At 41.0% G+C, this 23,160-nt stretch overlaps 1 protein-coding gene across 1 annotated transcript; it reads right to left on the bottom strand.

Moving 5' to 3' along the window:
• Positions 1 to 909: 909 nt before the first annotated feature.
• On the bottom strand, positions 910 to 22,753 carry Ddx21 (DExD-box helicase 21). Its single transcript, XM_048338906.1, has 15 exons — positions 22,598 to 22,753; positions 19,841 to 20,254; positions 18,008 to 18,083; positions 17,112 to 17,290; positions 15,703 to 15,820; positions 13,844 to 14,029; positions 12,526 to 12,671; positions 11,640 to 11,789; positions 11,128 to 11,289; positions 9,744 to 9,863; positions 8,393 to 8,466; positions 6,720 to 6,879; positions 5,995 to 6,129; positions 3,761 to 3,805; positions 910 to 2,638 (listed from the first exon to the last, which is right to left on the bottom strand). The coding sequence occupies exons 1-15, from the start codon at positions 22,682 to 22,684 to the stop codon at positions 2,348 to 2,350; spliced, it is 2,343 nt and encodes a 780-aa protein (XP_048194863.1). The 5' UTR covers positions 22,685 to 22,753; the 3' UTR covers positions 910 to 2,347.
• Positions 22,754 to 23,160: the final 407 nt, after the last annotated feature.

Genomic DNA, 23,160 nt, shown 5'->3' with positions numbered 1-23,160 from the left:
AAGCACTGGTATTAACACCAAAAGAGGGGGCGGGGGAGAATACTTCTCTTAAAATTAAGCTGTAGGGGCTGAGGAGATGGCCTAGTGGCAAGAGTGCTTGCCTCATATACATGAGGCCCTGGGTTCAATTCCCCAGCACCACATATACAGAAAACGGCCAGAAGTGGCGCTGTGGCTCAAGTGGCAGAGTGCTAGCCTTGAGCAAGAAGAAGCCAGGGACAGTGCTCAGGCCCTGAGTCCAAGGCCCAGGACTGGCCAAAAAAAAGGGGGCTGGGGATATGGCCTAGTGGCTAGAGTGCTTGCCTCGTATACATGAGGCCCTAGGTTCGATTCCCCAGCACCACACATACAGAAAATGACCAGAAGTGGCGCTGTGGCTCAAGTGGCAGAGTGCTAGCCTTGAGCAAGAAGAAGCCAGGGACAGTGCTCAGGCCCTGAGTCCAAGCCCCAGGACTGGCCAAAAAAAAAAAAATTAAGTTGTATACTTAAAATTCTTATTAATCTCTTTATGTCTGGTCATTTTACTCTGCTATTCCATAATCCACATCTTTATTTTAGCTACTCCTTCACAAAGAGCAGGTACTGTAACCTTTTTAATTTGCTTGACAAACTTATCCAGACTGGATATTTGGTTACTGTTATAGCATGACCAGTATTTGGGGAAAAACCAAAATCCCATAAATTATAACCACAAGGCACATGTGGACTACTATCAAACACCTTTCCTAATTCCCTGTAGCTTGATGGGAAGCCACAAAGCACAGGAATAAAGTGAAAACTGACACGAGGATCAGAAAATAAAAGCCAGGAGAGAGCAAGGGAAGGTCCAACACTGTCCAAAGAAATGTACTTAATTACCTGACATGTAATCTCTCTGTAAAAATCATCTTTACAATAACAATTTCTTAAAAAGCTAAGAGAATTCTGAAAATGGGATAGGAACTTGCCTCAGGGACCAGGATAAAGTGGTTGTCAGAATTCCTACTGCAAGGGGACCAAGACCAAGTAGGAGGCAGTTAGCGAAACCAGATACAGAAACAAGAGCCTGTAAAGAGTTTAGTTGTTCAAACTAACTGGCTGAGAATGACAGACTATGTTCTGACGCTCAGTAGAATTTCCAGAAACTAAGGTTCTAGGCTATGTAGAATGTTTTCCAGAGAAATTATGTCCAAGTCATTTGTCCAGCACTAGACACATTTCTTTAGTTCCTGTGAAGCAACAACGTAAAATAATCATGGAGCTGTCATTAACAGAAGTGTCTAATCAGTGGACACCTCTTGATGGAGAAATACTTTTAACAGAGTAGATACTATGTTGTGGCTTAAGATCTAGGCTACTGAGAAACAAAAATTAGGACTGTATTACTACCTAAAAACCCAGATTGCACACTAGAAGTTAACCTCTTGAACACTCATGACTCACTAAAAAAATGCTTTGGCATGTACTCATTCCTTTTTTTGTGCATTAGTTGTGATCACTTCCTTACATAAGAATGTTTTCAGCAATATATAACTAGGCCCCTTGGTCTCTTAATTCCTCACAGTAATGCTAAACTTTTGAAACTGCAGTACAAGTATCTAAACAGCATTTAACCAGCCTCCTAATTTACAAAGGAAGCTATGGAGCCATCATATACATTTGAATTTAATCTTAAAAACACTGGCTTTATATTCAAAGGTACTTCTATATACACTATTGTCAACACTTTTGCTGGAGCCTGAATCACCTTGTAAAGAGAAGCTAAGCATACTAAAATGAGCAAAACTATGGGTAATCCATAGTGTATTTCATCCCTCAAATTCAAAAGAGGCAGGCATAAACTATAATACAACTCATCTAAGTCTGAAACCTTGTTTCAAAACATTGCTCATTATTAATTCTCAGAAAGTACAGTATAGGACACTAGGAGGAATTGCTTGGCAGGAGGCCAAGGAATATTTACTTTAGAGAACATTATTGAGAGACTTAGGGGGACAGGGGATAAAACTTCGTCAAAGGGCACATACTTAGTATATGTAAGGTTTTGGGTTCAATTCCCAGCATTATGAAAAAAGACCAACTTATAAATACAGGAAGAAACATGATGACTGATTCAATCTTATAATCTACAGGCAATATATTAGAAAATATATTGCAATAGATTTGTATTCCTTCTCAAGATGAAAAATTAAGAAAAGTGGTAGAAATAACGATGCAAGTGGTAATGTCAGATGGGATGGTTGGAAGAAGCCTGTCTCTTTAGGGGATGGGGACTGGACATGGGACCAAAGGCAGCACAAACTTCTTTGGATTGTGTGAGAAATGGAGTTCATGTGGTCAAACATAGTTATATGTCCTCAACTTCTCCTCACTGACCAAACGCTTTATTGAAACTCCGTTTCTGCCCTCTATTACTTTGGCTGCCACCTCCTGACTGCTGTCCCCTGAAACTTCTATTTCCACCCCGCTGTCCCCCCCTGAAGTTTCTGGTTCCATTCCGCTGTCCCCTGAAACCTCGGCTGCCATCTCGCTGTCCCCTGCCACCTCGGCTGCCATCTCGTGGACCCCTGCCACCTCGGAATCCTTCTGGTGGTCCTTCCAGCTCTGGTTGCTCTGTAGCCACAGACAGTTGCCAACGGCGTGAATCATGCCATTTCTCCTGTTGAGAAAAGATTTTGTTTTCACCTGCTCTGGTTTTTACTAAATTTGAAAAAGGCATGAGAAAAGTATTTTTCAAAATAACTGGACCCAATATATAACTGTAACCCTTCTGTACATCTTTATAATAACACATTTTTAAAAGAAAGCCACATCTATACACCCTCCCACACGCACAACAGCAACTAGGGAGATAACAAGTGCTTTAAAGGTTGCTAGACTAGCAACAATGATTCTCTCAGTCCAGAAGCCAATGACATCTGGAAACACTTGTTTCACCATCACTACATTATATTCCAGCCTTTTGTTAAGACTCTATGGAAGTCAGAAGTAATAAAACAAAACTATGAGGCCGGGTGCCAGTGGCTTGAGCCTGTACTCTTACTCAAGAGGCTAAGATCTGAGGACTGAGGTTCGAAGGCAGCCCATGCAGGAAAGTCTGTAAGACTCTTATGTCCAATGAACTACCAAAAAGCTGTGGCTCAAGTGTCAGAACTCTAGCCTTGAGCAAAAAATAAGGGACAGTCATTGCCCAGGCCCAGAATTTAAACCCTAAGATTAGTGCACACAGGCGTGCACGCACCCCCCCCCCAAAGTCCAAATATGACACATATAGACAGACACACTTGTCCCAGGAATACTGTATTAAGATGGATCAATTTTAAAATGTATATAAAGGGGCTGGGAATATGGCCTAGTGGCAAGAGTGCTTGCCTCATATACATGAAGCCCTGGGTTTGATTCCTCAGCATCATATATATAGAAAAGGCCAGAAGTGGTGCTGTGGCTCAAGTGGTAGAGTGCTAGCTAGCCTTGAGCAAAAAAAAAGCCAGGGACAGTGCTCAGGCCTTGAGTCCAAGCACCAGGACCGGCAAAAACAAACAAACAAACAAACAACCCAGAGTAACCTTGGGGGGGAAATACTGATCAAAATGGTAGGAAGGACAAAATGCAGACTCAACAAATACATAGCAGAATAAAGAGGAAATAAAATTGTAAATGTAAAACTTGACTGTCTTTTAGTTAGGGGACTGATTTTAGCAATTGTGTCTCATCAACTCTGTATTTTCTAATAAACACTTTACAATTTAGGCATATTAACTGTAAGTTTAAGAGCGAATACCTGTATTTCTGTGACAGCTGCAGTAGGTACATCAAAACAAACACCCTAGGAAGAAAATAAAGTTATTCCAAGCAGAACATACTGTGCAACCCCTGAAGTAGCTATATGCTTTTCTACACATATATGAAAAGGTTTATTTTATCACTCTAGACATTGTCAGTCCTTCAAGTTATGACAAGAACATAGAATGGCCTCCTCTTTAGGCAGCACAAAAAGTCTATTAGTAACTACATGGTACTGAGGCTCATAGCTGTGAAATGGAGCAGTACTTAAAAACACAGTCTGAGCTGGGGCCTTGGTGTCTCATTTCTGTAAAACTAGCCACTAAGGAGGCTGAGACCTGGAGTATCGAGGTTCAAAACCAGCTTAAGCAAAAAAGTCTGTGACATTCTATCACCAGTTTAACAGCAAGAAGCCAGGCTGGAGCTGTGGCTCAAGTGGTTAGGTGTTAGTGGTGAACGTTAGCAGCACAAAAACAAGCAAACAAACAACAATAAAAAGCCATTCTTTGTAAGGTTCTAAAATCATTACCACCTACTCCTTTCCATTTTCCCTCAAACAAGCTAAACTTAAAGCAGAAAAATAAAAGATCTATTGCTAATTTCTAATGTTTCATAATTCAGCCTCCTGAGACAATGTGAGAAAGAATAGTTTCCAGGATCACTCTCTGATAAGTGCTTTCCCTGCCTGCCAGGCAAGGAAGTCAAGAACAAGATGTTAAACAACTGCTGTACAGGTGCCACACTTCTCCCTGCCATCTTTAACTGCAGTATTTTGGGCTAATGAGTGACTTGAGTGGTAGGGCACATGTCTAATATGTAGAATGCCCTGGATTTGAACCCCAGCTCCACCAAAAAAAACCCAAAACAACTGAAAATATTACTGTAGCATTTTTCCCTGGTTATGTGGCTTGAACTCAGGGCTTGTTCCCTGAATTTCTTTGTACTCAAGGCCAGAGCTCTACCATTTGAGCCACAGTGACACTTGTAGCTTTCTCTGAGTAGTTTATTGGAGATAAAGAGTCTGCCTGGGCTGGCTTTGAACCCTGATCCTCAGATCTCAGCCTCGTGAATGAATAGCTAGGATTATAGACTTGACCAATTGGTGCCTAGCTCCTGCAGAATTTTATGAGAAACACTCATTGCATCCAACCATTTACCCAACACAGGTATACCAAATACTGATGGATTCTGCCATTAGTGGGTCTCTTCACTCACATAAGTATTTCACACAGAACACCATGCATTGGTTAGTCAGTAACTACAAAGCAGGATTTTCCCTAGAGTATGCCACAGTGCTCACTAGGCTTTCAGTTAGTAAGAAAGCATAGCAAAGTAAAAACAACTGAATAAAAGTTTTATCCTAAGAATGCTGAAGTGCAGATATGGATGCTTGCTAACCCTGGCCGGTAAGCTTCTCATAGAGTTGAGAAGCAAAGTCATTAAGAACACCATAGTGGATGGGCTGGGGATATAGCCTAGTGGCAAGAGTGCCTGCCTCATATACATGAGGCCCTAGGTTCGATTCCCCAGCACCACATATACAGAAAACGGCCAGAAGCGGCGCTGTGGCTCAAGTGGCAGAGTGCTAGCCTTGAGCGGGAAGAAGCCAGGGACAGTGCTCAGGCCCTGAGTCCAAGGCCCAGGACTGGCCAAAACAAAAAAACAAACAAACAAAAAAAAACAAAAAACAGAACACCATAGTGGGACAAACATTCAACAGTACAGGTCCAGCTTGCACTTCACATGAGAAGACAACTCACTAGGCCTGGCTTACCTCTACAAGCACGTCCACAATAACTTTTGGGATAAATCTAAACTGGTTCCCATGCACCTCTAACCCTTCAAGGATCCCACAAAGTCAAACTATTTTCACAGCGTATTTATGTATTACCTGCCTTTTCCCTTCTTATTCTCCCACAGAGTTACAGTGAAGTCTACAATAAGTAAGAATATGGGATTTTAATTGTAAAGGTGTAGTTATATATGTTACTCAGTTAATATATGTAGAGTTGTCTGGCATTATTTACAGAATGATTTGGAATGGATATAGACAGTAGTTACCAGTAACCAAATGGCAACTAATGTCATGGAAAATATCACTCAGAGACTGAAAAGCTTAAGTGTGCCCAATGTGAAGAGGTAGAACACAACCCTGTATCCCTGACCACATTAAGAAATGTGTCACACACACACACACACAAAAATGTGTCACAGCACTGGCCCTAGACTTACCAGCTTTCCCTTTAGAAAAACCATTCCCCTTATTTTGGAATCGATGCTCTCGCCCAGCTGCTCCTTAAGTTCTTTCCAAGCATAACTAATGTTTGGCATTTCAATTGAACACTTTAGGATCATGGTCACAAAACCCTATGGTAGAAGGGAACAGTTAATACAAGTAAAACTATGGGATTCAGTAAGATTGGTGCATTATATCAATGTTAACATCTGGTCATGGTAATAGTTTTTCTAAAACATTGCCAATGGAGGGAAATGGGTGGGGTGTACAAGGAATTGGTACATTATTCTTAAAACTACATGTGGATCTACAATCATCTTACTCGAATTTAAAATTTTCAATGTATAAAAGAAAAAAAAGCAAACATCCTCTAAAGATCTATACATGCTGCTAAATGTACTTATATTACATTTATGGATATATATTTTTGGGCTCCTAAGAATCCAAAAAAATCAAGATATAATTCACATACTATAAAGTTCACCATATTCAAGTGTGCAAATCAGTTCTGTTTATAAACCCTATGTCTAGCAGCAGTCACTATTTCTCCTCCACTCTCTCCCTGACACCAATCATCATTTTGTATCTATAAATTTGCATGCTCTTAATCAGGAAAGTGATTTTTTAAAAAATACCTTTTCTTCATTAGAAAATGAAACAGGAAATTTTGAATAAACTCAAGTCTGCTCAAACCCCAAATTATAATATGTTCAAAACTTGCCGCCTGTGAGTTGATCAAGGAGCGCTGATCCACTGATGTGGCACCTGAAATCTGAGCCAGGGCTGCAGCCAGGGCCTCCACGGCTCCCTTCTCCTCTATGAGCTTCTCAGCTGACTGCTTGAAGTGGCTAATGGCAGTGGGAGGCACAGTATCTAAAAGCCTATGATTACAATGACAGTGTTTGCAATTAGGAAAACATTTAGAACTTAATGATGACTTACGAGACAATATTATTGTTAGGAGGTGAGTATTAACTTGGCAATAGAACCCATCAGGTCTCCAAGTTGAAAGATATTCTCCAGTACTAGAATGAGCAAGACCACAACCACACTGAGATGCCTCTGAGACAGGGCTGCTACTGGAGGCTGTCTCTTATAAACCACTAGCATCTCTTGTCTCCTTCTCAGCCACATAACCTCAAATTTTCTGAATTGGTACCCTATAGAACTCTGACAATAAAGGGCTGGGGATATGGCCTAGTGGCAAGAGTGCTTGCCTCCTATACATGAAGCTCTGGGTTCGATTCCCCAGCACCATGTATACAGAAAATGGCCAGAAGTGGTGCTGTGGCTCAAGTGGCAGAGTGCTAGCCTTGAGCAAAAAGAAGCCAGGGACAGTGCTTAGGCCCTGAGTCCAAGGCCCAGGACTGGCAAAAAAAAAAAGACATTAAAAAAAAAAAAGATGACATGTTAAAATGCTGAGATAATAGAGATCGTTATATGTAGCAAGATAAGCTTTAAACAAAAGCAAAATATAATCTGATATATATCTAGTGGTTCACATCTGTAATTCTAGCTACTAAGAAATGGAGCCTGAGAGGACAGAGGGTTGAACCCAGAAGGCACAAAAGTCTGAGACTCCAGCTCTAAAATAACCACATTGGAAACATGGCTCAAGTAGTAAAGCACCAACCTTAAGCAAAAAAAAAAAAACTAAGGAACCCAGGTCGTAAGTTCAAATGCCAGTACTAACACCAACAAATATTTTTCTTATGGTTTCCTTCATACCATCATTTTCACATATTGTGACATCTCAAATTAACTCATTTCTTTAAGCCTGACAACACTGTAATACCATTTACTAATACTAACCAGCCTCTGGCCTAATGTTCTAATAGCAGACCTGCTCACCATATTGAATGCTAAGTCCTTCACAACATGCTGGACCCCAAACTCCATGTGTGTGTGTGCGTGCGCACATGCGTGCACCAGTAGTGGGTCAGTAACACCACTGCTACTTAACCCAATACTTGCTGACTTAAACAATTAGTTTTTATTTTGCCAAGGGGGGACTAAATTAGATGTGGAATGTAAACTGTGATCCAATCTGATCAACCACAGCATAGAAGTACCGCCCTCATATCTGAGGTGATAAACCAAACTACTCACAGTGGTTTCCTCTCTGGGACAGAATTGGGCAGGGGTGATTAGGCTGTGCTACCTTAGCATAGTCTAAGGGTTTATAGGATAAGTAGGTTATCAATTCTTTATAATGAAGAAATTAATTTTACATGTTGACAATGACAGTGTTTGCATTAGGAAAAAAATTAGAACTTAAATACAAAGTGTGCATAGTTTATACTCTGAAATAAAAAGGAATCAATCAAGGCACTACTGTGCTAAAGACACAGACCAAGCACTAAAACACACTTTGATAATAACAGGTGAACATACCTGATGGCATCTTTGCTGGAAGCTTTTATTATTTCTGTTGCAGAAGGAACACCTATTCGTTTAAATTTAATTCCCTGTACAAAAATGAATCATAATTTAACACAGAAATGACTATCAAGTATTCACATAGATACCTACCAAAAAAATGCATTATAGTTATCAAAAAAAGTTTTCAGGGCCTGGCATAGGAGTACAACACTCAGGAGGATGGAAGAAAGGGTGAGGGCAGCTTAAGCTACATAGCCTGTGTATAACCTACTACATACTCATCTAAAACATACACGAACAAATAAACCTAAATAAGCTTTATCCTATGCAGTCAAAGTTGCAGAAGTAAGGAGCACAAGTCTGCTATAGCTAGCATCTTACGTTACTAGGGTAGATTTGTTAGAACTAAGAATCCAGGACTGAGTTCCACGTCTTTCCTTGTTTTCCATGAACTTAATGATTTTAGTTTGAAGTCTGATATCTAAGGGACCAGGGTTATAGGATTTAACAAGATTTTCAGAGGTGAATGCATCTGGCCACCTCGTACCAGGGACACATACAGATGATGTGACCCATGACTTCCTGGCCTGGGCAGTTTGAGGACTCTCCACTGTAAAGTCCTCACTCTCTACTGTATTCTATTTTCCCTAAATAAATCTCCAAGTATAGTCTACTCAAAGGGAGTAGGTTAAGTTCTACCCCAGAAGAAGAATCTACAAAATTTATTTAAATTCTGTAAGGTATGCCTGCCTTTCCTCACCATTTATCTTTTTTTTATGGAGGCTGAACCCAAAGCCTTGTTCATTTTAGGCAAGCATACTACCACTGGGCTGTATATCCTGAGAGCCCCTTTCGGTGCCCCTTAATCTGCTTAAACATTTCTGATGTGCTTGCTCATTTGTTATCTGAAAACTGCCTTTTAAAGCACATGAAAAGGAAAGTACTGTTTACAAATGCAAAGTTCTAAAAGGGGCTATTTTATAACACGACAGCACACAAAAATAATATGTACGTAGTAAGTTGTAACTCACCATGTTAGAAACAAGTCATATAAATTTAAACAAACAACACTGGGTGTCAGTGGCTCACACCTGTAATCTCAGCTACCCAGGAGGCTGAGATTTGAGGATCATGGTTTGAAGCCAGCACACCCAGGCAGGAAAGTCTGTGACTTTTACTTCCAATAAACTACTCATAAAAAGCCAGAAGTAGTACTTTGGCTCAAGTGGTAAAGTACTAGCCTTGAGCACAAGGAGACTCAGGGACAGCATCCAGGACCTGAGTTCAAGCCCCAAGGCTGGGAAAAAACAACAAATAACAAAACCCAACATATACTAAATCAAAGTAAGGAAAGAAATTTTACCGCTTTTTGCTCTACTTGTGCTAACTGGTACTCTTCCTTGTGCTGATAGAAACAGATGCAAACCCCTGTTCTTCCAGCTCGACCTGTACGCCCAGAACGATGAATGTAGGACTCCACATCCTATTAAAGAAAAACATGAGTGACACAACAGAGACACCTACCTGACACCCTATGCAGAGGCCTGTGAACACTAGTGAGTGTAGTTACATGCTCCAGGCCTGAGGCAGGAAGTCCCTTAACACTTCAATTTTTTTTGCATGTGTGTGCCAGTCCTGGGTATTCAACTCAGAGCTTGGGCATTGTTCCTGAGCATTGCTCAAGGACAGCACTTCTATCTCTTGAGAGCCATAGCTCCCCTTTCTAGCTTTTCAGTGGTTAGTAAGAGTCTCAGGACTTTCCTGCTCAGGCTGACTTTGAATTGTGATCCCCAGACCTCAACCTCCTGAGGACTACATGTGTGAGGCAAGCAACCAGCTGACACTTCAAAGCAAATGCCTATGGAAGGTGTAGAATGTCTCTTCAACAGTAGTCCTTCCTATCCTGTAAGCAAATTTGCAAAGAGCATTGTCTGACAAAGCATGTATTTCAATTGCAAGTAGCCGTAATATACTTTGAAAAGAAAAAACTTATAATGTCTTATTTAATTAACTCTGCATCCAAGTCTTCACACTTCAAAATGCTATTTATATAAAATAGGTTTATCCTAATATTAAACATGATATTGACTAACTTTTAAATCTTCAGGATACATAATAAATAAAAAAAATGAAACTATGCTTCAATTAAAAGGTTCCATAATCCACAAGCCTCAGCAGCTTCAACACAAGGTTATTGACTTTTCCATTTTGTCTTCTAGCTTGCACATTTACTTATTCCTACATCTACCTCATCTTCTCCATAACTTCAAGGTCCTCTCAGAATTATACTACCCTGGGCTGGGAATATGGCCTAGTGGCAAGAGTGCTTGCCTCCTACATATGAAGCTCTCGGTTCGATTCCTCAGCACCACATATATGGAAAACAGCCAGAGGGGCGCTGTGGCTCAGGCGGCAGAGTGCTAGCCTTGAGCAGGAAGAAGCCAGGGAAGGTGCTCTGAGTCCAAGGCCCAGGACTGACAAAAAAAAAAAAAAAAAGAATTATACTACCCTGCCCTCCATGAAGACTTCCAGAGCACGTTGGCAGCAGAAGGCATCTTTCCAATTCTAGCCACTACTGTTCTTGCTCTGTCAGCCCTGAGACCAGGGCAACAGGGAACCCATAAGAGGCTAACTTTCAAAGTCACCCTTAGCACCCTATAACACTGTAGAGACGGCTAGTATACAACTTGTTTCAGAATCCCAAAGAAACAAAATCCAATCTTACAATCTAAGTATAGAACACATACCTTTGGTGGGGAACTCTGTACAACCAAATCAACCTCAGGGATGTCTAAACCACGTGCAGCGACATTGGTTGCCACCAAAACTCCAAAATCACCATTTCTAAAACCTTTCAGGGTGATTTCCCTTTGCTTCTGTGGAATATCGCCATGTAATGACTGGGCTTCCTGCCAAATCCAATAATACATCCTCAATTATGGCTTGTAAAGACATTCATATTTTGATTCTGCTTAAAATAATACAGAGAGGCAAACACGTGTCTTGCAACTTCCAAATTACCTCCAGATTCTCAGTCAGTAAATCAACTAATTATATAAAACATTCATCAAGGCTGAGAACTCAGACAAGAGTAATAAGTCCTACTTTGTCATAAAGCTTTAGGTTTGAGTCGCCTTTCTCTCAGTGAGATGAGATGGGACTGAACTTAAAAGCTGGAAATCATGAGATAAAAACAGACATATATACAAGATGCAGATTTATTGGTGGTCCCAGTTGTATAGTCATGATAAAGACTAACCTGCTTCATAGCTGTACTCTGTGACAGTTCTTGGGCTTCTTTCTTGGTTTCACAGAAGATAATCGTGCGTCCCTGATGACCACTGTACACTCGGATCACATCACCAATAACTGCTGCCCTCTCAGTCCAGTGACACTTGATAGCCAAGTGCTTTTAAGGAAAAAAGAAAAAAGAAAAAAAAAACGTTTTTAGTCAAGCTTTGTGGAAATCTGCAGTTATCTTCTCAATTCTAACTGGCTAATTAATATCTTGGTATCATAAACCACTTCTCAAGATTGAGCTGACAGTGTCACTTTTGCATAAAGAATACAACAAAACTAAATACACCATCAAAGTGAAGAGCAATGTGATGGGGTCTGGCACCTTGCCTCTCCTTTTTCCAGAGTATCTAGCTTTTTTCTCACTTAACCACAAAATACAAGAAATGCCACTCTCAGATTCCTAAAGGAAACCAAGTAAATTGCAATAAAAGTTTCTGTAGGTCTTGTCCTTTGATCACTTAAAAAAGAATGTTATTATTTACTATACAGGTCTGTTTCTTGGGCGAAATGAATTCATCTAGGTATTGGAGCTCAAGATGAAAAGCTTGAAGATAAAGCATGTGCTGCTCTTCTCTACCAGCTAAATCCTAAGTTTAATTTCATTGTCTACGTAATTCAGGCATACTTAGGTTCCAAGTGATTTTTTTATTCATGTTACCAGATGATAAAATACTCAAACAGATATCATGTACAACTCAAATAGAAATGCATCTTTAGTTTGCTCTTCATACAAATTTAGTACTTATTTGGACCAAAGGACTTGTATTTGCCAGTCTTAATACTATCAAAGAGGAAACAAATGAGAAGACTTAATATGAATTCCGGCAACTAAATAAATTGTTTACCTCCACAGTTACTGCTGTTTTCTGAGTCTTTTTACCAATCAGGTCCACCTGTTCATATGTAGATTTCATATATTTCTTAGCAACATTAAATACCCAATGAGGGCAAGTTGCAGAAAAAAGCAATGTTTGGGGATTGTCTTCAGAATCTTTGGGGGGAAAAAAGTCAGTATGAGTAATTCAAACAAACCTACAGAGCACTCTACATCACCCTAGTCCTTCCAGTGTCCACCACCAGTATTCACCAGGAACCACTTGAGGCCAGCCAGGCATTGGGGACACAAAAATGTACCATCAAAGCTTCCCAACAACTGAAAGACCTATGCAAAGGATTCTTCAAAGGAAATATATGGAATATAGTAAGGCCTACTTACTAATTGTACAACACCAATTCATCAAGTCTAGTAGTCACAAATACAAATATCTAAACAAGTAACCTAACAAAACCAGTTTATTATTTTTTTGTGAATTTACAATTCCCCAGCTAGCTGGTCACTGATGGCTCATGCCTGTAAGCTTAGCTACTTACGAGACTGAGATACCAAGTATCAGTTTGAAACAGGCTCAAGATATCTCCAATATAGGTAGGAAAAAGTTGGGCTGGAGGCATAGCTCAAGTGATAGAGTGCCCAAGCAATCATAAGGCCCAGGGTTCAAATCTTGGTATTGGTGAAAAAGAAAATTCCTTGGCTAGAGGTGTCCATGTACAAAGCCCTATATATTCAGCATCACAAAAAATAGAAAACAAGTAAAAAGAACTCCAATTGTGAGGTCACCTATGATTTTTGTGTCTGTACAGATAAAAAGTGTACCTTTCTCATGTAAAATTTATCACTAAAATTCTCATATTTTAAACGGCAATGAGCTGATAGAACCTGTTGAAGAGAGCAATGTGATTACGTAGAGGAATAGTATTTACAACTCTTTACCTAGTAATCCTACTTCTAGAAATCTGTCCTAAAGAACCAATCTAGAAATTGCTATGTGAGATCTCCTTGCATGACTAAATAGACTTACATGCAATAATAAGGGAAATAGGTGGGTATTGGAAATCATGTAATATCAAGCTGAGTCTTTAATATATATGGTTAATTTATTATAACTAGCACACATAGAACATAGAAATCAAGGTACACCAACTGGTAAGACAGATCATTTCTCTTGCTTTTTAAAGTTTTCATTATAGGTACTAAATCATGACTTTTAAAAAACTCCCAAGTTTTTTTCCTGAAGCTAAGCCCTTCCAATTTCCCAATGGTACACTTCTCTTGAAAGACTACCCTTCCACTGGTCCTTCTCTATATCAAAGTTTGGAGTTTACCTTTCTTGTAGGCCACACATAAGATCTCTTCTACTTGATCTGCAAAACCCATATCCAACATCTGGTCAACTTCATCCAGCACAACATGCTTAAGCTTGGTGAGATCAAGCTTGCCATTCTGTAGGTGGTCTTTGATTCGACCTGGGGTCCCAACCAGGATATCAATCCCATTCCGCATCCGCTCAACTATAGGGAACACCAACAAAAAGTTTTGCTGTTTTAAAATAAGACACTTGGGCTTGGAATGTGGCTTAATGGTAGAGTGCTGGCCTACCATGTATGAAGCCCTGGGTTCAATTTCTCAGTACTACATAAACAAAAAAAACCAGAAGTGGCACTGTGGCTCAAGTGGGAGTGCTAGCCTAGAGCAAAAGAAGCTCAAGCCCAGAGCCCAGGCCCTGAGTTCAAGCCCCAGGACTGGCAAAACAAACAAAGAAATAACTAGCACACTAGTCAGGTTGGAACACCATTTCAATGTATTTTCAACTTTACCATATGTATTAGACAGCTCCAGAGTAATATGCTAACTAATGAAGGCAGCACCACTCAAGGTGTTCCTGATCCAGTGTGGAAAATTTGTAAGAAAGAACCAACAGCAAGTGTATTAAGTGAATTAAAGGGAAATGTCTGATTAGGGCACGTCAGCATCAGGGAAGAATGACTCCCTCAACTAGTGAAAAATGTCAAAGTTTCAGACAAAGTAAGAATTTCAAAGAAATAGGAACTATTGTTTTTGTTTGTTTTCCTGAGGCAGTCTTTCCATGTGACCAGGCTGACCTCAAACTTTTAGTCTTCTGTCTAAATAACATGAGTGCTAGGATTATAGGCATGAATCACCATACCTAGCTTAGAATAAGTTTTTATTTTGTAATAAACAACTATAGGGCAGAAGAGCCTGGATAAACAAATATTTCAACAAGATATAGAAATGCTCAGGGAAAAGGAGGAATTCAATATAAATAGATGAGATGGTAATAATAAGCACAGCTTTCAAAAATTATCTGCTATTGCAGGGGCTGGGAATATGGCCTAGTGGTAAAGCACTCGTCTTGTATACATGAAGCCCTGGGTTCAATTCCTCAGCACCACATTCATAGGAAAAGCCAGAAGTGGCGCTGTGGCTCAAGTGGCAGAGTGCAAGCCTTGAGCAAAAAGAAGAAGCCAGGAACAGTGCTTATCAGGCCCTGAGTTCAAGCCCCAGGACTGGCAACAAAAACAAAAAACCAAAAAAAAAAAAAAAATCTCCTATTGCAATCTAAAGATTTTATCAGGTACTTTACACACATTATTTAATTCAATCTTCATGAGATTAGTAATCCTTGTTATAAATAAAAAAGTCAAAGTTAAACTTAGCAACTTGAGCATAGTCACTAACTACTATCTACTATGTCATCAGTCTAGATTCAAAGCCAGGCTTTTCTGATGTGAAACTCTAAGTTAGAACCATTAAACCTGGAAAGTGATCATCACAAGGTCTGTGTGTCAATGTAGAATTCTTTTAATGCCTTAAGTCTTTTTACAACCTTTCTACATTCTTTCCCCCCCCCCACCCCCAAAAAAGGGGGCGGGGAGAGAAAGCTACCAAAAACTTGCTTACAGCATGGAAAACAGTGCAGAAACAAATAAACTGGAGTCTATCTTTCCATTTAGGCACAAAAAATTACCTTTGTGCCCTTGAAGTAAATATTGACAGGTATACTGACAAAAAACTTCCAAGAACCATATATAGAATTTACACATCATCGTTCAGGACCATGATCCCAACCATTATCTTTAAGTAAGAGCCACAAACAACAAAAACAATGAGCATAAACACTAGAAGAGGTCATTTTCACCTCTTTGCTTTTCAATTTACTTACTCTGCCCTCCATAGGGAGTTCCACCATAGAAGCAAGCCACAGATAGCTTTTTTGTGATGTCGCTGAAGTCTCTGCTGACTTGACTTGCCAACTCTCTTGTAGGTGCAAGAACAAGGACCTAGAAGAGAAAAACTAACCACTGAACTCAAAGTACTATGCAGTATGTTTTCTTGATCAGTCTAGAATTCACCATAATGTTGATCCATTTTCCAAACATCCATTATATGCTCTACAATGTGCTTTAAAGGATCATAAAAATAACACAGCTCCTGACAAATACACTCAGCTCACTGCCACACCAAGAAGTAAGCATCCAAACCACAGTACTTCAGAAGGTTACGTGAAACATAGGTCTATAGGTCCTGTGCAGGCTTTCAGAAGAGCATTCCTTGAAAATGTTAACAAGAAACTACATTCATGATGATAGTTAGTATTTCTGCTTCTACTCTGCTCCTAGAGTCTACTAATTACTTCATATGTATTATTCTGATTCAATTCTCCACACCATCTTGGAAGTAAATATAGAGGGGAAATAACTTGAATAAAACAAAAAGACACAATAAAGTATTTTTAAATAAAAAATTAAAAACCAACAAAAGGCTAGTTGGTAGCAGAGATTTACTGTTTGGATTTATACTCAGGTGGTCAGGTTCCAAAATATGTAGACAAGTTCTACTAAAACATAAAAATACTTTTGCCATATAGGCAGACAAGTCAGACACTTGTTCAAACCTGTCAGCTCTGGCTGGGGATATGGCCTAGTGGCAAGAGTGCCTGCCTCATATACATGAGGCCCTGGGTTCGATTCCCCACCACCACATATACGGAAAATGGCCATAAGTGGCGCTGTGGCTCAGGTCGCAGAGTGCTAGCCTTGAGCAGGTAGAAGCCAGGGACAGTGCTCAGGCCCTGAGTCCAAGCCCCAGGACTGGCCAAAAAAAAAAACAAAAAAAAAAACCTGTCAGCTCTGAGCACATTTGGTTTTTTTTGAAGGGGATGTGATGAATAATACAAGTGATAACAACCACGGGACAGATTGCAATATGTAAACATACAGAGTTTATGGCATACAACCATAAAAGAACTATCCTGGTTTACCCTCAGATGAAGATGTATAATAAAAGTGGGGTCAAATGGCTCATGCCTGATCTGAGGATTAGTTTGAAACCAGCCCGGTCAGGAAAGTCCACGAGACCCCTTTCTCCAATTAGTAACCAAAAAAAGCCAGAAGTAGAACTGTGCCTCAAGTGGTAGTGCGCTAGCATTGAGCAAAAGAAGCTCAGGGACAGCACCCAGAACCTATGTTCACGTACCAAAAGATCTACAGTAAACGTAATTGGAGGCCTCACGGGGAACCTAATAAACTAGTGGGATATGTAAATGAAGTCTGAGGCATGCATTTTAATTACCTGAGGAGCTCGGCCTCTCTTCCTGTCCTGCAGCCCACCCTGTAGTTTCTCAATCAAAGGGATGGCAAAGGAGAATGTCTTCCCAGTTCCTGTCCGTGCCTGTGCGATTAAGTCTTTCCCACTGTAGACATGGTGAAATGTCTTTGCTTGTATAGGAAATAGGAAGGTCACTCCACGGGCTGTGAATAAATCAACCATGTTATTTAAATCACAACTTTTGTGGTCTTGGGATTCAAATCCAAAAACCTTGTGCATATTTAAGCACACAATTGGCCACCGAGCTATACCTCAGCCCCTCATGTCAATTGTTAAAAACATACGAACAAAAAACTACCAGCATATCCACGCTTCATACTCATGCTTCTGGTCTGTGGAATTAAAGAACTCCTCCCTCTGATCACATCTACAAAGTCAGTTCCAAATGCATTTTGGTAACTGAGAATCTATTTAAATGAAAATATAGTAAATATCTATTGTTTTAATGACAGTAAGTCAGTTGTCATAAAATCTCATCAACAGGCCAGTTTGAGCTAGAAAACTTAGTGCTGCAATCCAGACTTTGTTATACCTAAGAAAACAACTAGTGGGCCATCTAGAACCACTTGACTAGTTGATAGGTTGCTAAAATAAGTTGAGTCAGTCTGCTATCCTTAACCTAAATAGGCCTCAAGTGAAAAAGGATTAAAAAAGAAAACACTGACATAACATCAAGTAATTATTTCATGTTACCGTCACTGCTGAAGTGTTACATTTCTGAATAGTGTTAATACACACATCTACATAACTATATGGATGCACATATCCTACAGTAAGAGTGTCTTGGCTCACGTCCAGAAAAATGCCAAATGCTTTCCAATATTTTCTAACATTATACATGATAGCTCCAAGAATATTACCTTTGAGAAGCTTAATAGTCTCTTCAGATATGGGAAAATTAGAGAAAGCTCCTTCTTTTTGTTCCACAGGTACTTCCTAACAAAGAACCACAGAAGGAAATCAGTAACTCATAAACAAGTTAAAACAAAGAAAACCTACTGTAAAGCAACTCTTCTTAAAACACCAGTTTAAAGTCAACCAAAGGGCTGGGTGCTGCTGACTCACACCTGTGATCCCAGCTAGGAAAATCCATGAGACTTCTATGTCCAATTAACCACCAAAAAACCAGAAGTAAAGCTGTGGCTCAAAGTGGTAGATCCCTAGGCTTGAGCGAAAGAACTGAACTCAGGGGCAGTACCTGGGTCCCTCAAGTTCAAGACTCAGGACTGGCAAAAAAAATTTTTTTAAGTCTGGGCTGGGAATGTGGCTTAGTGGCAGAGTGCTTGCCTAGCATGCATGAAGCCCTGGGTTGATTCCTCAGTACCACACAGAAAAAGCCACAAGTAGCACTATGGCTCAAGTGGTAGAATGCTAGCCTTGAGCAAAAGAGCTTAGGGACAGTGCCCAGGCCCTGAGTTCAAGCTCCACAACCAACAAGAGAAAATAACCCCATTTTTATGAGGGAGGAAAAAAATCCACATATTCAACCTCAAAAGATAGCAAACAGGAGCTAGGAATGTGGCTTAGTGGTAGAGTGCTTGCCTAGCATTCACGAAGCCCTAGGTTCCATTCCTCAGTACCACATAAACAGAAAAAGCCAGAAGTGGCACTATGGCTCCAGTGGTAGAGTGTTAACCTTAATCAAAAGAAGCTCAGGGACAGCGTCCAGGCCCTGAGTTCAAGCCCCACGACTAGCAAAAAAAAAGGCCAACCAAAGGAAGCTAGATGTGGTGGTACATGCTTATCATTCCAGTACTCAGAGGTTGAGTCAGCAGGATTACATGAATCAAAGTCAGTTTAGGCTACACAGTGAGACTGTTTCAAAAAATGGAAAAGAAATTAAATCAACCCAAGGGCTAGGGATATAGTTCAGTGGTAGAACCCAAGTGTATGACCTCTACTAGTAATTTCTGACTTGCAAATAAAGCAGAGTGAGACTTCCCTAAGCTTAAAAAGATTTGTTATATCTGGGTGCTGGTAGCTCACACCTGTAATCCTAGCTACTCAGGAGGCTGGGATCTGAGAATAGAGGTTCAAAGCCAGCCCAAGCAGGAGAGTCAGTGGGACTCTTAGCTCCAATTAACCACCAGAAAACCCGGAGTAGTGCTGTGGCTCAAGTGCAAGTACATTAGCATTGAGCTAAAGAGTTCAGGGACAGTGCCCAGGCAGAGTTCAAGCCCCATGACCAACAACAACAACAACAACATAAAAGACCTATTATTTGCAAATGATACACTTTAAAACTGCAATTTTTTGATGTCTCACCATGAGGTTGAAGGTTACCACTCAAGAAGTGCTGACTTGGGCTGGGGATATGGCCTAGTGGCAAGAGTGCCTGCCTCATATACATGAGGCCCTGGGTTCGATTCCCCAGCACCACATATACAGAAAATGGCTAGAAGTGGCGCTGTGGCTCAAGTGGCAGAGTGCTGGCCTTGCGCAAAAAGAAGCCAGGGACAGTGCTCAGGCCCAGAGTCCAAGCCCCAGGACTGGCCCAAAAAAAAAAAAAAAAAAAAAAAAAAAAAAAGTGCTGACTTATCAAATTTCCTTCTACTATTAAGTTAGTATGTGTATGCAAAAGGACCAAGGTTTAATTCCTAGCACTAAAGTGGGGGTCAGTAAGTGTAGTAATTATGTATTTTTCTGCAACGATAAAAAGTATTTATGTGCTATCTATTACAGTGGAACTTTACCTGCTCTGTCTCACTGTTTTCTTCACTGGAGTGAGAGTCAGGTTCAGAATGAGAGAATCCATTCTTAAGTTTGGGATTTTTCTCTACAATTTCTCCATTCACTTCTTTTTTCTTCATTTTCTTTGGCTTAGGAGCTTCAGAATCCTCCTCACTTTTTTGCACTTTTTTAGTTTTAGGGGAGACAGCTTTCTTGTCAACAACCTCTTTTTTCTTTTTAGCATTTTGGGCTTTAGAAGAAATACTATCATTTTGAGATGACTCCTCTTGTTTTTTTGCCTTTTTGGATTTAGGAGAATTCATATCAACTTCAGAAGATCCCACTTTCTTTTTTTTAGTTTTAGGGGACACAGTTTCTTCCTGAATTTCTGCTGACTCTTCGGTCTTCTTGGGTTTTGCCTTCTCTTTTTTAGCTTTCTAAAAAAAAACAACAAAAAAGATAATAATAAAGATCAAACAGTAAATAGAGCATCTATCCCATTTGTATGATCCACTGATTCTATACTATTTCAAGATTACTTGTAGTTATGAGGAACTTAATTTTCAGGGATTCCAACATTTGTATTTTCACACTGTGGTAAGGAAAGAAATCAAACAGAATGCTTTTTAGTACCATTTGTTAGCTATATGGATACAAATACATTTCAAACATTTTCATTAGAGTGGACCATCCACAGTGGCTCTTACCAACTTCTCAATTCATACTGGTCAAACCATTGTAAAACTGAACTTTCCTAAGACATTTCAATTGGTTTTTGAGATACCCCAATAGGCTCCTAACTACATAGTTCACAAAGTGAACATATTGCCTAGATTTAATCCAAACAGAGAAATTAAGTCATATATGTCCACAGATATATGACAGATGCTAAGCATGTTTTTCTCCCTGCTAAAATTCCTGTAAAAAAACAGGTAAAACAGAGAAACATATAAGCATATCTATCTCAAAAGTGCAAAATGGATTAACATAAGGATACTATGAAGTAAAATGCTATAAAAACTTACTATGCTATAAAAATTTACTATGGATGTGAGCCGGGCACAGGTGGCTCATACCTGTAATCCTAAGTACTAAGGAGGCTGAGATCTAAGGATCAAGATTCAAAGCCAGCCTGGGCAGGAAAATCTGTGACTCTTATTTCCGATTAACCACCAAATATGGCAGAGCTGTGGTTCAACTGACAGAGCACAAGCCTTGAGCCAAAAAGTTCAGGGACAGTACCCAGGGTGAGTTCATGTCCCAGGAGTTCATGTCTCCTAAGTAAAGGAGTATGGTCCCTCTTCTGGGCATTGTATAATTGACATATACTGACATATCCTATAGTGACTGATGAGTCAGTATACCAGAAACAATTATCTCCCTACCACCTGTAACTAACAGGTCTGTGTTCCTAGGCCAAAACACTTCTGTAAGAGCTTCCATCAGAAAACCCACAAACAGGAAAAAAGGGAATTGTATGGGTGTGCAATATAGGGAATACCCACCAACTTTATCTCAGGCTCAAACCAAGTTATATCAGTCATAAGGCTGCTTTGGGGTTTAGCAGTGGAAGAGCTCTTGCTTAGCAAAGGCAAGGCCCTGGGTTTGATCCCTAGCACTAAAAATAAGTTTTAAAAGAGGACCTGGGAATGTGACTTAGCGGTAAGGATGAAATGGGCAACATTGCTGTAATCATAATCTTACTTGTGGAACTAAACCTCTTTATACAACTACTTAAGAAAAAAAAAAGGCTTAACAATGTGTTACCCTAATATTCTATGTAAGAAAGTAGGGGCCCACCACCACAACATTCACACTGCCACAGAAGATAGGTATTTTTTGGTGTGTGTGTGTGTGTGTGTGTGTCAGGTCCAGGGCTTGAACTCAGGGCCCCGGAGCTGTAAGCTTCATTTGCTTAAGGATAGCGCTATACCACTTGAGCCACAGCTCCACTTCTGGCTTTAAAAAAAATTATGCCTCCAAAACTTTCCTCCCCAGGCTGGTTTTGAACCGCGATCCTCACAATTTAGCCTTTTATTTTTTCTTTGCCAGTCCCGAGGCTTGAACTCAGGGTCTGAGCACTGTCCCTGGCTTCTTTTTGCTCAAGGCTAGCACTCTACCACTTGAGCCACAGGGCCACTTCCGACTTTTTTTGTTTATGTGGTGCTGAGGAATCCAGCCCAGGGCTTCATGCATGCTAGGCAAGCACTCTACCACTAAGCCACATGTTCCCAGCCCACAATTTAGCCTCTTGAGGAATAGGATTACAGGGGTGAGCGACCAGCCCATTACCTAACCCGAAAACAAAACCCACTTCTCTCATTATGGGAAACAGAAATGTCAATGCAGACTCAGCCACGTGCGGCAGAGAGTTTAGGACCTCAGTATTCTAAAGCTTTGTGTTCAATTCAAACTCCCTTCGTGCCCGCTCACACCCGACGCAAAGGCTGAACCTCAACCCTGAGGCCTAAACGCGAACACTGCACTGCTGAGGTGCCGGTGTTCCATCTCCCAAGACCACGTGGGCACCGGCACTCCAGGGTCTCAGAGCCCGCCTCCCGGCTAGAGAGAAGTTTAAAACCCGGCACGACAGGTCGGCAACACGAAAGGTCGTGGGGCCCGCTGGGCCGGGACAGCAGCACTAATGGACACCGGCCTGCCAAGCCGCTCCGCCAGCCTCCGGGAGTACCGAGCCTCCGCGTGTCCCGTACCCCAGGGCCCGGCTCCTCTCGGCGTTCCCGGCCCCAAGTCCTGCCTTGCCCCATGTGCCCCGGTATTACCTTTTCATTTTGCTTTCGCAGTGGCTCCATCTTTTCCACAGCTGCGTCTGATTCCAAATCGGCGTCACTACGGAGTTTTCCCGGCATAACTCAGCACCAGCTGCCCGAGGACGACCGGTCTCCTTAACCGCGTGCAGAGGAAGAGGTAGTACGTCCCCCTAGGCCCACCCAGCTGTCGTCACTTCCGGTGGCATAGAACTTCCGGCGGAGGCAGCGTCTACGAGGAAGTCGGAATTCCTGGTAGTAGCTAGGCAATAGCGGCCGCTGGCTTTCGCTGGGTGTAGAGGATGGGCAGCTTGCGGGCCCCAGGCGGCGCCCACCAAAGGGTGGAATGGAGGGAAGCCCGGCCTAGACCTGCCTGATAATGAAGACGTCAAGCTGCTTTCGTGTTGCCTCTAGAGTGCGTTTGTAAGATTGCCAGCTCCGTCGTACAAACAGGTGTGTGGACACCGATTCGTGGTGACGGCCACACGCCCGATCCAGGATAAGAACCAGAATTCAGTAGGATCGGGACATTCATTCATGCACTCGCTCCAAAATCCCGAGTGTTCTTTCAGTCAGTT

The sequence above is a fragment of the Perognathus longimembris genome, chromosome 2 (genome assembly GCF_023159225.1).
Source record: "Perognathus longimembris pacificus isolate PPM17 chromosome 2, ASM2315922v1, whole genome shotgun sequence".
Taxonomy (NCBI): domain Eukaryota; kingdom Metazoa; phylum Chordata; class Mammalia; order Rodentia; family Heteromyidae; genus Perognathus; species Perognathus longimembris.
The sequence above is the reverse complement of the archived record's forward strand: the minus strand, read 5'-3'. Positions and strand labels throughout refer to the sequence as shown.